Source organism: Oryctolagus cuniculus, chromosome 7, assembly GCF_051225735.1.
Source record: "Oryctolagus cuniculus isolate XC-2025 breed Fujian yellow rabbit chromosome 7, ASM5122573v1, whole genome shotgun sequence".
In the NCBI taxonomy this organism is placed as follows: Eukaryota; Metazoa; Chordata; class Mammalia; order Lagomorpha; family Leporidae; genus Oryctolagus; species Oryctolagus cuniculus.
Window position 1 is genome coordinate 121,253,633 of NC_142873.1, and position 14,136 is coordinate 121,267,768.

A 14,136-nucleotide genomic window follows, 5' to 3' on the forward strand; every position below is an offset into this window, starting at 1 on the left:
AGGCAGAGAGAGAGAGAGAGAGACAGGCTTCCATCTGCTGGTTCATTCCCCAAATGGCTGCGTTGGCCAAGGCTGGGCCAGTCTGAAGCCAGGAGCTTCATCTAGGTCTCCCACATGGGTGGCAGGGGCCCAAACACTTGAACCATCTGCTGCTGCTTTTCCCAGGCACATTAGCAGGCAGCTGAATCAGATGTGGATCATCCAGACATGAACTGGTGCCCATATGGGATGTTGGCTTGCAGGTGGCAGATTAGCCCATTATGCTACAACACTGATCCCTAGCAGTCATTTTTTAAATCGGTTTATTTTTTCTCCCACATATAGTACAAGAAGATAATACCAATACATCTAGAAAAAACTTTGCAGTTTGACACTAGATAAGATGTATAGATAATGGACTGTATAAATAAAAAATAAAAACCTCAAGCCAGAAATTTTCATATTTCACTGTTTCCTACCTAGAAACTCTAGCACCTGGCCCATGATATGTTGCAGAATACATGCCTTACATTATATAGCTGTATTTCTGCTAACCTTGAGCCTCGGTGGACAGGAAATTCATAGATGATCAGAAGCAAGGAAGGACCAGAAGCTGCCTGAGATCCATGTATTTTGGTTTCTAGAAGGTGCTGCCTGATTTAAATGAGAAGTTTAAGACAAACTTTGATCTCCAGGTTTGAATGAAGCCTCAAGTACATACCTTTTGGCAAACAATGATTAGCTTTCTACAAAGTAGTTGTAAAAAGAACAGGAGCCAGCCGGTGCCGTGACTCAATAGGCTAATCCTCCGCCTTGCGGCGCTTGCACACCGGGTTCTAGTCCTGGTCGGGGCGCCGGATTCTGTCCCGGTTGCCTCTCTTCTAGGCCAGCTCTCTGCTATGGCCCGGGAGTGCAGTGGAGGATGGCCCAAGTACTTGGGCCCTGCACCCCATGGGAGACCAGGAGAAGCACCTGGCTCCTGGCTTCGGATCAGCACAATGCGCCGGCCGCAGCACGCCGGCCGCGGCGACCATTGGAGGGTGAACCAATGGCAAAAGGAAGACCCTTTCTCTCTGTCTCTCTTGCTCACTGTCTACTCTGCCTGTCAAAAAAAACCAGGAGCCAAGCAGGCCTCCTGACTCTTCTAGCATCTGTTGTGCATCCCAGGTGATCCAGACTGTTTCCTGTAACCTTGCTGTGATGTCTTGTAGGGAGGCAAAAGAACCAGAAGCCCTGAATGAAGCTTCTTCCACTTCCCATCGTGTCCGCAGAAGGAGTTCTCTCTTGACTTTGAATCGGATTAGGCAGCAGCTTCGGTAAGACTGCTCCTTGAGACAGGAAGACATCCCTGCCAGCCGTGATGTCTATAATCTCCCTTAAAGCCTCACGTATTGTTTGTTATTCCATTGAAATTCAGCATGTCTGGAATTAAGTTATTGTTTCACACAGATGTCATAAAAGGCATGAAGTACTTCCCTGAGCTCAGGTGGCACCTGTGCTCCCATAATCACTGTGCCCAGCAGGGCTGGTGCTGGGGTGGGATGCCCAAGAACAGGGACCTGGGTTAGAATCTAGGGTTTGTTGCTTACTACCTGTGTAACTGGGATGGTTACTTAGCCTTTCTAAGCCTCCATTCCTTATGTATAAAATAGGAATAATAATATATGGGTCACAATGTTGTGGAGTGCTTTAATGAGACAATAAGGTCCTTTATAGTGTGTCTTAGTAGCAGGCGCCCAAGAAGTGGAGCAAATCCTATATTACCTGATGGCAGGAGAGATTGCAATACCTCTAATCCAAATCAGCCTTTCTGGATTTTTTATTTAGACTTGAACACCAAATAACAGAAAATAACCTGCTCCCACCATCCAGGTTTCTAGATAATGGTAAATGTGACCAAGAAGAGGAAGAGTTCCTGCCAACAGCAGAGATTTCTGTGTCCAGCAGTGACAGTGAGCAGGAAGAGGTTGCCACACCACCCCTTACACGGAGAGCACCTAGAAGTGTGTCCAGGAACCTACGATCTACCTTGAAGTTGTCCTTAGAGATTCCCTCCAAAACACCACAGAAAACAGTAAGGTTCTTTTAGGTTTGTTTTCCAGGGAAACACTCCTCTCTTAGTTTAAAGTCAGGGTTGCTGAGGTATACAGTTACATAGTAGCAGCAGGATTGTGAGTCCAAGAGTGCTACATTTACAGCTACTCCTCTTGGACTATTTATGGAGAAAAATACCTAAGTAAACCCTAGTACTGAAATGAATCCAATAGATAGAGTATTTTAAGTTCAAGTTATTTTCTTTTAAAAATTAGTTAATTAGTTAATTTATTTGACAGAAGAGCTTCCAACCACTGATTTAGTTCCCAAATGCCCACAGTGGTCAAGGTTGGGCTGGGGCCAAAGCCCGATACTGGGACACAATCCATGTGGGTGGCAGGGATGCATTTACTTGAGCCATCACTGATGCTTCCCAGGGTGTGCATTACATGAAGTGGGATCCAGAACTGGGGATCGAATCCGGGCACCTCCATGTAGTATACAGGCATCTTAATTGGCACCTTAGCTGTTAGGCTAAATGCTCAACCCTTAAGTTCTTTTTTATTTAAGATTTATTTAGGGGCTGGTGCTGTGGTGTAGTCAGTGAGGCTGCCGCATGCAGTGCTTGCATCCCGTGTATATCTATATCTTTTTTTTTTTTTTTTTAAGACTATTTGAAAAACAGTGTTACAAAGAAGCAGAGAGAGAGAGAGAGAGAGGTCTTCAGTCTGCTGGTTTACTCCCTAAATGGCCGCAACGGCTGGAGCTGTGCCAATCCAAATCCAGGAGCCAGGAGCCTTCTCTGGGTCTCCCATGCAGGTGTAGGGGCCCAAGCACCTGGGCCATCCTCCACTGCTTTCGCAAGCCATAGCAGAGAGCTGGATCAGAGTAAAGCAGCTGGTTCTTGAACCGGCGTCTATATGGGATGCTGCCACTGCAGGTAGCAGCCTTACCTGCTACACCACGTAAATCAAATATTTTTTTTTTAATTTATTGTTTTATTTTAGTAATTTACTTGGAAGGCAGAGTTAGAGAGAGAGGGAGAGACAGAGATATCTTCCATCCACTTATTCACTCCTTAGATGGCCCTAATGGCAATAGCTGGGGCTGGGCAGGCAGAAGCCAGGAGCCAGAAGCTTTTTCTGGATCTCCCACAGGAGGGCAGGGGCCCAAGCACTTGGCCCATCTTCCACTGCTTTTCCAGGCACACTAGCAGGGAGCGAGATTGGAAGTAGAACAGCCAGGACTAAAACTGATGCCCCCATGGGATGCCTGTGTCACAGGCAGTGGCTTAACCACAGCGCTGGCCCCATACCCTTAAGTTCTTTTTAAGATACAGAATCAAATGGCCAAGTCAGACTTACTGAGAGAAGTAAAAACATGACTCCTTTGCATTGCTCACAGAGAATGTTAGAGTATTTGGCACATAATCAGTGCACAACAGGTATAGAATCCAGGACTGCTGAGTCATGTTGTTTTGTTGTCTCACTTGATACACCTGAGAAACTGGGAGCACAACTTAGGTTTTGGTAATGAGTTATGCAATGTTAACGAGTTATATAAGATGGGAGACATAAGTGGAGTCTTTTTGTCTTGCTCTAGAACATTAGCAGAACATTGTTATGTTAGGAAAAGGGTCTTCTCAGGTTCAGGTGAGTTTGAGTGATGTTTGGATTAAATAAAGTTCAAGTGATGGTACATTTTGTTCTGTGGGACACACTTTGAAAATGCTTAATTAGAAGATATTTTCTGGGGCTGCACTGTGGTGTAGTGGGTAAAGCTACTGCCTGCAGTGCCAGCATCCCATATGGGTGCCAGTTTGAGTCCTGCCTGCTTCATTTCCGATCCAGTTCTCTGCTATGGCCTGAGAAAGCAGTGGAAAATGGCCCAATTCCTTGGGCCCCTTCACCTATGTGGGCGACCCAGAAGAAGCGCCTGGCTCCTGGCTTCATATCGGCGGAGCTCCAGCTGTTGCAGCCAATTGGAGAGTGAACCAGTAGATGGAAGACCTCTCTGTCTCTTGTGCTCTCTCTCTCCTCTCCTTTTCTCTCTGTGTGACTCTGACTCTCAAATAAATAAATAAATAAATCTTTAAAAAAAAAAGGATTAAGGCCGGCGCCGTGGCTCACTAGGCTAATCCTCCGCCTAGCGGCGCCGGCACACCGGGTTCTAGTCCCGGTCGGGGCGCCGGATTCTGTCCCGGTTGCCCCTCTTCCAGGCCAGCTCTCTGCTGTGGCCCGGGAGTGCAGTGGAGGATGGCCCAAGTGCTTGGGCCCTGCACCCCATGGGAGACCAGGAGAAGCACCTGGCTCCTGGCTCCTGCCATCAGATCAGCACGGTGCGCCGGCTGCAGCACGCCGGCCGCGGCGGCCATTGGAGGGTGAACCAACGGCAAAGGAAGACCTTTCTCTCTGTCTCTCTCTCTCACTGTCCACTCTGCCTGTCAAAAAAAAAAAAAAAAAAAGGATTAAAAAATAATGAACATATTTTCTAAAGCTGACCTCTATTTTTCCATATCAAGATGTAATTGGGCTTGGGTTGAAGGCAATGAACAATCTTTAGGGAAGGGAATCCAGTAGATCATATTTGGATCACAGACCTTCTTACCTGGAGTTCCTCAAATATGTAAAAAGTTCACCTTTGTTGTAGTTTGATTGAGTCTCCTGGGTCCCGCCCAAAAAAAGGGACATAGACTGTAGGCAGCTTCAAATTAATGAAAGTTGTCACAGGGCCACCAAGCTTCCTGATACCTTCTCAGCAACGTTTTGTTACTCCTTTCCCGTTTTCTCTATAATTAATGATTGTGAAACCTTTAAATAGCCAGGCTGTAAATGCCCCCTGCCTGAGGAAGGAGTTATCAGGCTGGCCCGACTGGTATCTGAGGGTGGGTAGAGGGAGATGCCTTACAGCAGGAAGCACCTTGTAGAATTACCATGGAGAGGAGGCTGGCAGGAGCAGGTCTGTCTGGTGCGCCTCAGCAAGAAAGCAAAGAAGGGGGCTGTTAGCCTCACGCAGGCAGTGGCCCTTGGGGTTTGGTAGGAAAATCTGGCAAGGTTTCTCCAAGTGCTGCCTCATGGGTTGTGGAAGTCCTGAGCTTAAGCACATTTCCAAATAAACCTAGACAAAGCTCTTAGGAATCAAACCCAGTGTGTGCCTCCCCTTTGACCCTGTATTTGAGCAGAGTGGTTTGGGTTTCTTAATAATCCACTGTCTTTCAAGATAGTATTTATACTTCTTTCTTTTCTTAAATTGACATTGTTTTCAAATCCTGACGCTGTCTGTGAATTAAGAAAAAGAAATGGTGTTTGGGTTTCGGTTAGGAGCAAAAGTGTGTGTGTGATCGGAGGTGAGAGAGGAAGAATACTGCTATTTCACCCAGGATGGGGCTAAGAAGAACGCGCCGCCTCTCCTTTTATCAGATCTGAGTGAATCAAAATTGCAGATGTGTCCCGGATGGTGTTTGGTTCTGTGTTTTCCTCCTGAAATATTTGTATTTGTTTGCTTTTGAATATAGCCCAAGCCTAGAACGCCATTCCGTGCTACCCCTCAGATCCGCAGCCGCAAGCTGGCCGCCCCGGGGCCATCCAACGTGCTGGAAGAAGCCCGGCTGAGGTAAGGCCGTTCTTGGGTTTGTTTCAGGTTGGCAGAAATAATAAGGCCTCTGCTTCATTCACATAAAACCAGAGCAATTTGTAGACTCTTGTGTACGTAATAAAGGGAGCGAATAAAAGGAACATGAGTGTTTGTTAAGAAAGAAGAAACTTACGCAGCGTGAGGGTGAACCAAGGCAGACAGACTCTGGAAGGAGTCACCTTCCAGTCTGGGGGCGGAAGCTCGTGAGTCAGGATACTGCTAGGTCCTGGTACCTTGAGAACCATGTGGGGACTTCCTTAAAGTGCAAAGCTTGGAAACCAAGGGTGTCTGAGTCTCTAGTGTGATGGTCCCCTTGAGTGATCTGACTGGGGAAAGAGTCCAGGGATCATGAGGTTACATGAAGAAATCTGAGAATGAAGGCATAACCTTGCCTTTGTGATTGAGTTGCCATGTGGAAACTGGATAAGTCTTTCCCACTTCCTGTTGAGAAGGTGGAATCTTTCTGAAGCCCTCTTCTTCCTTTGTTTATTGCCAACCGTAGGCTGCATGTTTCCACTGTACCTGAGTCTCTGCCCTGTCGGGAGCAGGAATTCCAAGACATCTACAGCTTTGTGGAGAGCAAACTCCTCGACCATACTGGAGGGTGAGTGGTGCCGAGGCAGGTAGGGTGGTGTTACCTCCCCACAGGTTACAGTTCAGCCAGATTTTCTTGGCCCAGCATCAGTAGACAAAATCAGGGAAGAAGCCTAAAGCGTCTTTTTTTTTTTTGACAGGCAGAGTTAGACAGTGAGAGAGACAGACAGAGAGAAAGGTCTTCCTTCTGTTGGTTCACTCCCCAAATGGCTGCCACGGCTGGCACGCTGCACCGATCCGAAGCCAGGAGCCAGGTGCTTCCTCCTGGTCTCCCATGCAGGTGCAGGGCCCAAGCACTTGGGCCATCCTCCACTGCCTTCCCGGGCCACAGCAGAAAGCTGGACTGGAAGAGGAGCAACCAGGACAGAACTTGCACCCCAACCGGGACTAGAACCTGGTGTGCCGGCGCCACAGGCGGAGGATTAGCCTAGTGAGCCGTGGCGCCGGCCAGCCTAAAGCTTCTTTAACAGCCTTTGTTGCAATGGTCATTCTGTACAAGTGAAAATTCTGCCTCAGAAAACATGAAACAGACTTCTTTTGGGGGGCAGTTTGCATACAGCTTTGGCACTGCTTGTGGAATGAAAATATATATACATATACATATACATATACATATACATATACATATACATATATATATATATATAAACAGGTCCTACCCTGACCAGCCTCCCAAGATGGCTTCTCCTGTGCCCCCCTCCACCTTACAAGGCTCTCAGTCCTTCCTTCAGCACACGGTCCCACACTCTTGTTAATTACAGCAGGAGGTGGCTGGCACAGACCTCACCCACAGGTTTTCCTTCTTTGCCCCAGGTGCATGTACATCTCTGGGGTCCCTGGGACAGGAAAGACTGCCACTGTGCACGAGGTGATACGCGGCCTGCAGCAGGCAGCTCTCACAAATGATGTTCCTCCGTTTCAATACGTTGAGGTCAATGGCATGAAGCTGACAGAGCCCCACCAGGTGTACGTGCAAATCTTGGAGGTAAGCACAGCTTGTCTGGGCCTTTTCGGAAGTTAGCTTCATAGCTGTGCATCAAAAAGGCTTCTGTGTTTTGTGTGCATTTCACATGCATTAGGTGTATTGGCGCTGTCCTTTCTGTACTAGTAGCAGGGGCAAGGCAGAATGCTTACCCTCCGGGGCTGTGTGTCCTAGGAGCTGGGTGATGAGAATGTCTAGCCACACAACAGGCAGAGTGGCAAGCTACGGGGAAGGGGTTAGAAGAAAGGCAGGGTTTGAGTCTCACTCTTTCATGCGTAGCTCTTACCTCAGAGTTGCTAACGTCCAGTAATACAGTTGTGTAACAGTGATATCAGTGGGCTTCTGGGTCCAGCCTGCATCTCATTTGTATTGAAAACATGCAGACTTGGGACAAACACAGAGGCATAGGGCGTAACCTGGCCTGCATGCCCCACTTCCAATCCAGATCCCTGCTAATGACCTGAGAAAAGCAATGGGAGGTGGCCCAAGTGGTTGGGCTCCTGCCACCCATGTAAGAGACGCAGATAGAACTGTTGGCTTTGGCCTGGCTTATCCCTGGCCATCACACTCATCTGTGTAGTGTACCAGCAGATGGAAGATATTTCTCTGTGTCTTTCCTTCTTTCTGTAACTTTCAAATGAATTATTAAATAAAACCTAAAAGCACACAGTCTTTATCTTCTTTTGGAACCTTCTTTTGTCCTTCCAGGTTAAGGTGAAGATGAGAGTAGAGACAGAGTTTGAGATACTGAAGTCTTCTCAGCTTCCTGCTTTTATAGATTCCACTTTTGGCCCAGGGTAGTAAAACTGTTACAGTTCACCCTGTCTGTTTATCCCCCTTGCAGAAGCTGACAGGCCAAAAGGCAACAGCCAACCATGCGGCAGAGCTGCTGGCAAAGCGATTCCGCACCCAAGGGTCCTCTCGGGAAACCACCGTCTTGCTTGTGGATGAGGTGAGTGAGGGCTGGAGAAGAAATGGATGCATTTGACTGTGATGCTCCAGAAGCAAATACTTAGTAGGAGGAAGTCCTGTCTCCTCCTGCATTTGTCCCTGGTCCGAAAGACGTGTCCGCTGACTTCCTTGCTGCTTTGGCAACGTGACCTGGGAAAATACACACACCTAATGCCTGGCAGTAATACATCTTCACTCCGGGGCCCTGGCTCCACCTCGCTGACCCGTCTCTCTCTCCTTTTCCTTGGCAGCTTGACCTTCTGTGGACTCAAAAGCAGGACGTAATGTACAATCTATTTGACTGGCCCACCCACAAGGAGGCCCGACTTGTGGTCCTGACCATTGCCAACACAATGGACCTCCCAGAGCGCATCATGATGAACCGGGTGTCCAGCCGACTGGTAGGTCCTAGGGTAGCTCTCAAGCTCTTCCATTCTTTGGCCTCTATAAGATAGACCAAGGAGTTTTTGCAAAAATGAAAACATGGAAAACTAAAATAAATGAGAAAATTAAGAAATATGATTTTATAATTTATATTTTAGAATGAAAAAACATTGCATGGTTTTCTACAAATGACCTATACTATATACTTTTGAACTTTCCAGAGCCCTGGAGATTAATTATTTTTTAGAAATATTTAAGTGCCTAGAAGCAGCATTCGGTACTTGCAGTAGAGCTGTGAGCCAGCTGCATGTGGTGTCTGCCCTCGTGGGCCTTGCAGTTCAGTGAGAAGCACAAGTGTAGGTGAAGCCAGGTACAGTACACCTGCCACCCACTTTGGCTAGATTTCCTCTGCGGTGATCTGCTTGTAGATGATTCTGATAGAATAAAAGTCTCTTTTAAAATTTAGTGTTAATTTTGGATTAACGTGCAATAATAATTGTGCTTTTTTTTTTTTTTTTTTTTTTTTTTTTTTTTTTTTTTTTTTGACAGGCAGAGTGGACAGTGAGAGAGAGAGACAGAGAGAAAGGTCTTCCTTTGCCGTTGGTTCACCCTCCAATGGCCGCCGCGGCCAGCGCGCTGTGGCCGGCGCACCGCGCTGATCCGATGGCAGGAGCCAGGAGCCAGGTGCTTTTCCTGGTCTCCCATGGGGTGCAGGGCCCAAGCACCTGGGCCATCCTCCACTGCACTCCCTGGCCACAGCAGAGGGCTGGCCTGGAAGAGGGGCAACCGGGACAGAATCCGGCGCCCCGACCGGGACTAGAACCCGGTGTGCCAGCGCCGCAAGGCGGAGGATTAGCCTAGTGAGCCGCGGCGCCGGCCAATAATTGTGCATTTTTTAAGATTTATTTATTTATTGGAAAGGCAGAGTTACAGAGAGGTAGAGGCAGAGAGAAAAAGAGAAAGAAGTCTTCTATCTGCTGATTCACTCTTCAAATGGCAGCAATGGCTGGAGCTGCCCGAGTCCAAAGCCAGGAGCCAGCAGCTTCTGGGTCTCCCACGTGGGTACAGGGGCCCAAGGACTTACTGCTTTGCCAGGCCACAGCAGAGAGCTGGATCGGAAGTAGAGCAGCCAGGACTTGTACCGCTACTCACGTAGGATTCTGGCACTGCAGGTGGCAGCTTTATCTGCTGTGCTACAGAGCCAACTCCACTACTTGTACATTTTTAAGAAGGACAGTGTAACATTTGAGCACATACACACAGCATGCACTGAGCATACCAGGAAACCAGCCTTTCCATTTCCTGATCTTTTCTTTGTGTTGGAACCTACCAGCTCCTCTGCTCCAGTTCTTTATAAATGGTTTTGGGATGAAATAACAAAATTGAGAACTGCTGACCCACAGAGTATCACTGGCCACCGTCAGTAACAGCACTTGTTGAAAGTAGTGGTAGTCCTGGGCTGAAAAATGCAGATTGTTGTATGGGACTTGGGAGTCGGGTTTGGGGACCTGGGCCATCCACGAACTTAGTCTTCTGTCATCTTGGCTCCCCAGGGTCTGACCCGAATGTCCTTCCAGCCCTACACTCACAGCCAGCTGCAGCAGATCCTCGCATCTCGACTCAAGCATTTGAAGGCCTTTGAGGATGATGCCATCCAGCTGGTAGCCAGGAAGGTAAGTCAACTTGAGAGCCCCAGCTGCGCCCACAGCTGAGCCCCTGCTGATTGTGAGCTTCTGTGTTGGGTGTTCTGAGGAGGAAGAGAAATTTAGGAAACTCAGTGCAAATAAATACCAAAAAGGAGAACAAAGTCTGAAAATTGCTTTAATCTTTAGAAGGCCATGAGCACTGTGGGCTTATTACCAGCTAACAGTAACTGCTTCAGGGAGCAGCTATAAGAGTAATTATAAGAGTAGTGTAACCAGGCCAGCGCCACGGCTCTCTAGGCTAATCCTCCGCCTTGCGGCGCCGGCACACCGGGTTCTAGTCCCGGTCGGGGCACCGGATTCTGTCCCTGTTGCCCCTCTTCCAGGCCTGCTCTCTGCTGTGGCCCGGGGGTGCAGTGGAGGATGGCCCAAGTGCCTGGGCCCTGCACCCGCATGGGAGACCAGGAGAAGCACCTGGCTCCTGCCATCGGATCAGTGTGGTGCGCCGGCCGCGGCAGCCATTGGAGGGTGAACCAACGGCAAAAGGAAGACCTTTCTCTCTGTCTCTCTCTCTCACTGTCCGCTCTGCCTGTCAAAAAACAAACAAACAAAAAAGAGTAGTGTAACCGGGTTGACAAATCTAGTTTGAATTCTGTCTCTAACACATACTAGACATGTGGAATGTTATAGGAAAGTGACTTAACTTCCTGAGCCTCAGTTTTTCTCTCAAAAATGGGAGCAGTACTTGTTACCCCATAAAGTCCTACTGCAAATGGAGATCACGACTGTAAGGTGCCCAGCAAAGCCCCTGCTGTAGGGCAGGGATGAGGCGTCGGAGCCCTGCCTGCTCCCGGCTGCTGGGGACTGCTGCCTGCCGAGGAGCAGCAGGGGTAACAGCTCTGCCTCGGTTGAGAGAAAGAGCCATGTAGCACAAGTTCTTGAGCACTTGACAGAATTATAAACTTCTTTCTAGTTTCCTTTTGCCTGAACCCTGAACCCCTGAATGGGTCTAGCAGGAGCACAGGTCCATAATTCCTGCCCAGAACTAAGACATGGACATGTAGGGTGCTGGCATCCAAGGGAGCCAGGGATGGTGCCTGTCTTGGAGCCGCACCTCCTCAGAAAGATCCAGAATTACCGGCTCACCCTCCGGGTGGGAGATTTTCACTTGTGCTGCCACACACATTCTTGGGCTTTTGCTCTTCTCTGAATGGCCCTTTTGAGATGCTGCCCTTTGGATCTGGGGTTGTCGTCACCCTTTTTTCCTCCAAGATGCTCCTGTCAGTTGGTTTTGGTCTCTATCTTGCATTGTTAGAGACTTTCCTCCGCTGCCTTGTCCACTTGGGGGTAAGATTGGAGATGAAAAAGCTTACTGGGCTCTGAGCACATGAATGAGGCTTGTTCACGGTGTCCTGTGCTCTGGGATAATTGGATCAAGACAACCTCAGTATCTTTTGCACTTCTCATTTGTATAACCAGACTTGTGGGGTTGGGGGAGCATGCATCACTGGTTGGTTAGTTTGTGTTTAAGATCCATTTATTTGAATGGCAAAGTCACAGAGAGAAGGGGGGAGAGAGAGAGAGAGTTCTTCCATCTAACAGTTCACTCCCTAAATGTCTGCAATGGACAGGACCAGGTCATGCCAAAGCCAGGAGTCTCATCCAGGTTTCCCCACATGGTGCAGGGGTCCAGCCATCTGGGCCAATCCTTTGATGCCTTCCCAGGCACATTAGCAAGGAGCTGGATCGGAAGTGGAGCGTCTGGGACCCAAACCGGCACCCATATGGGATGCCAGCATCATAGGCTGCAGCTTAACTTCGCACACAACACTGACCCCGTGAGCCATTTTGTTCTAATAGGAGAGGGATGACCTCAAAGAGTTTTATACGAAAGTATAAATTACAAAGGCCCCGGATTTGCTCACAGCCTCCCTCAGTGGCCCTAATGTCTGGCCAGTGATATGAAATAGGGGCCCGGCGCCGCGGCTCAATAGACTAATCCTTCGCCTAGCGGCGCTGGCACATCGGGTTCTAGTCCCGGTTGGGGCACCGGATTCTGTCCCTGTTGCCCCTCTTCCAGGCCAGCTCTCTGCTGTGGCCAGGGAGTGCAGTGGAGGATGGCCCAAGTGCTTGGGCCCTGCACCCCATGGGAGACCAGGAGAAGCACCTGGTTCCTGCCTTCAGATAGGTGCGGTGCGCTGGCCGCGGCGGCCATTGGAGGGTGAACCAACAGCAAAAGGAAGACCTTTCTCTTTGTCTCTCTCGCTCACTGTCCACTCTGCCTGTCAAAAAAAAAAAAAAAAAAAAAAAAGAAAAGAAAAAAAGAAATAGGGGCTCTTGTTCCTCAGTTTGTGGACTCTTGCTGTCTTATTTAATTTCTTAACTTTTGACCAATCCTACTTTACCTAGATACCTCACTTTGCCTGCAGTTTTAATCCCACTGACTGCTCAGAATTCTGAAGATATTTAACATAGCTTAGATCTGTTTTAAATTCCTTACAGCTTGCAGCTGGCTTAGAATTTGCCTTTCTGCAGTCTGCTAAGTCTACCACTCCTCTCCTGTAGCTTCCCTTCCTTTTTGGATTCTTGGTTTTTCAATAAGAATTCAGAAGGCATCAGATTTGGATGCTCTTTTGACTGAAAATTATTGCCCATAATTTCAAACCTATTTCATCTTTTTACATATAAAGAAGCGTACCTATTTTATATTTTGTATCTTATAATTTTGATATCCAAAATCTTTGTGGGTCTGATTTCTCTTGATTCAGCTGCTTCCCATATATATAGTCTTATTTTTGTGTTTTGATTTATATTTTATTTTTTTTAATTTTTTTTATTTTTTTGACAGGCAGAGTGGACAGTGAGAGAGAGAGACAAAGAGAAAGGTCTTCCTTTGCCGTTGGTTCACCCTCCAATGGCCGCCGCGGCCAATGCGCTGCGGCCGGTGCACCGCGCTGATCCAATGGCAGGAGCCAGGTACTTATCCTGGTCTCCCATGGGGTGCAGGGCCCAAGGACTTGGGCCATCCTCCACTGCACTCCCTGGCCACAGCAGAGAGCTGGCCTGGAAGAGGGGCAACCGGGACAGAATCCGGCACCCCGACCGGGACTAGAACCTGGTGTGCCAGCGCCGCAAGGCGGAGGATTAGCCTAGTGAGCCGCAGCGCCGGCTAATATATTTATTTTTAATTATATGCCCATGTTCCTTTATCTTGGAATCGGTTGAGGCCTAGATTGAGCTGGATGTATTTAGATTTTGTTTTTGCTTCTGTTAGTTTCCTAGGGTGCACTACTAACTTTCTGTTTTCTAAATAAAAATTACCCACTTCAGGATTTTAGGAAATACAGTGTAAGTTTGGGGTATATATCTATAGATATCAGGGCTTAAGGTTTAAAAAACTCAGTTTTTTATTTTTACTGTATACCCACATAGCACCATTATCAAAACAGGCAACTGGGGCTGGTGCCGTGGCTCACTTGGTTAATCCTCTGCCTGTGGCGCTGGCATCCCATATAGGCGCAGGGTTCTAGTCCCGGTTGCTCCTCTTCCAGGCCAGCTCTCTGCTGTGGCCCGGGAGGGCAGTGGAGGATGGCCCAAGTGCTTGGGCCCCTGCACCCGCACAGGAGACCAGGAAGAAGCACCTGGCCCCTGGCTTCGGATTGGCAAAGCGCCGGCCGTAGCGGCCATTTGGGGAGTGAACCAACGGAAGGAAGACCCTTCTCTCTGTGTCTTTCTCTCTCACTGTCTATAACTCTACCTGTCCAAAAAAAAAAAAAAAAAAACAAAAAACAAAAAAAAAAACAGGCAACTTTTCCTGCTGTCTCTGCTGCCTGCTAGGTCTTCTTCACCGTGGTAGCAAGGCTGTAGTAGTGGTTGAGTTCCAAGTTCATGAAGAGCCACTATGAGTACATGTCACCCTCACCCCAGCACAAGTTA

The 14,136-nt window shown here is 48.2% G+C and overlaps 1 protein-coding gene across 5 annotated transcripts in view; it reads left to right on the top strand.

Moving 5' to 3' along the window:
* ORC1 (origin recognition complex subunit 1) overlaps positions 1–14,136 on the top strand; it is a 47,034-nt gene that overhangs the window by 28,863 nt on the left and 4,035 nt on the right. For 4 of the 5 annotated variants that reach the window (XM_070078509.2, XM_070078508.2, XM_089300652.1 and 1 more), the window contains exons 8-15: positions 1,191–1,295; positions 1,852–2,053; positions 5,528–5,625; positions 6,149–6,250; positions 7,054–7,225; positions 8,067–8,174; positions 8,425–8,574; positions 10,111–10,230. In XM_070078509.2, the coding sequence (XP_069934610.1) occupies positions 1,191–1,295; positions 1,852–2,053; positions 5,528–5,625; positions 6,149–6,250; positions 7,054–7,225; positions 8,067–8,174; positions 8,425–8,574; positions 10,111–10,230 (1,057 nt within the window). The remainder of the gene's footprint in view (positions 1–1,190; positions 1,296–1,851; positions 2,054–5,527; positions 5,626–6,148; positions 6,251–7,053; positions 7,226–8,066; positions 8,175–8,424; positions 8,575–10,110; positions 10,231–14,136) is intronic. The other variant, XR_016211027.1, reaches the window with a different exon arrangement.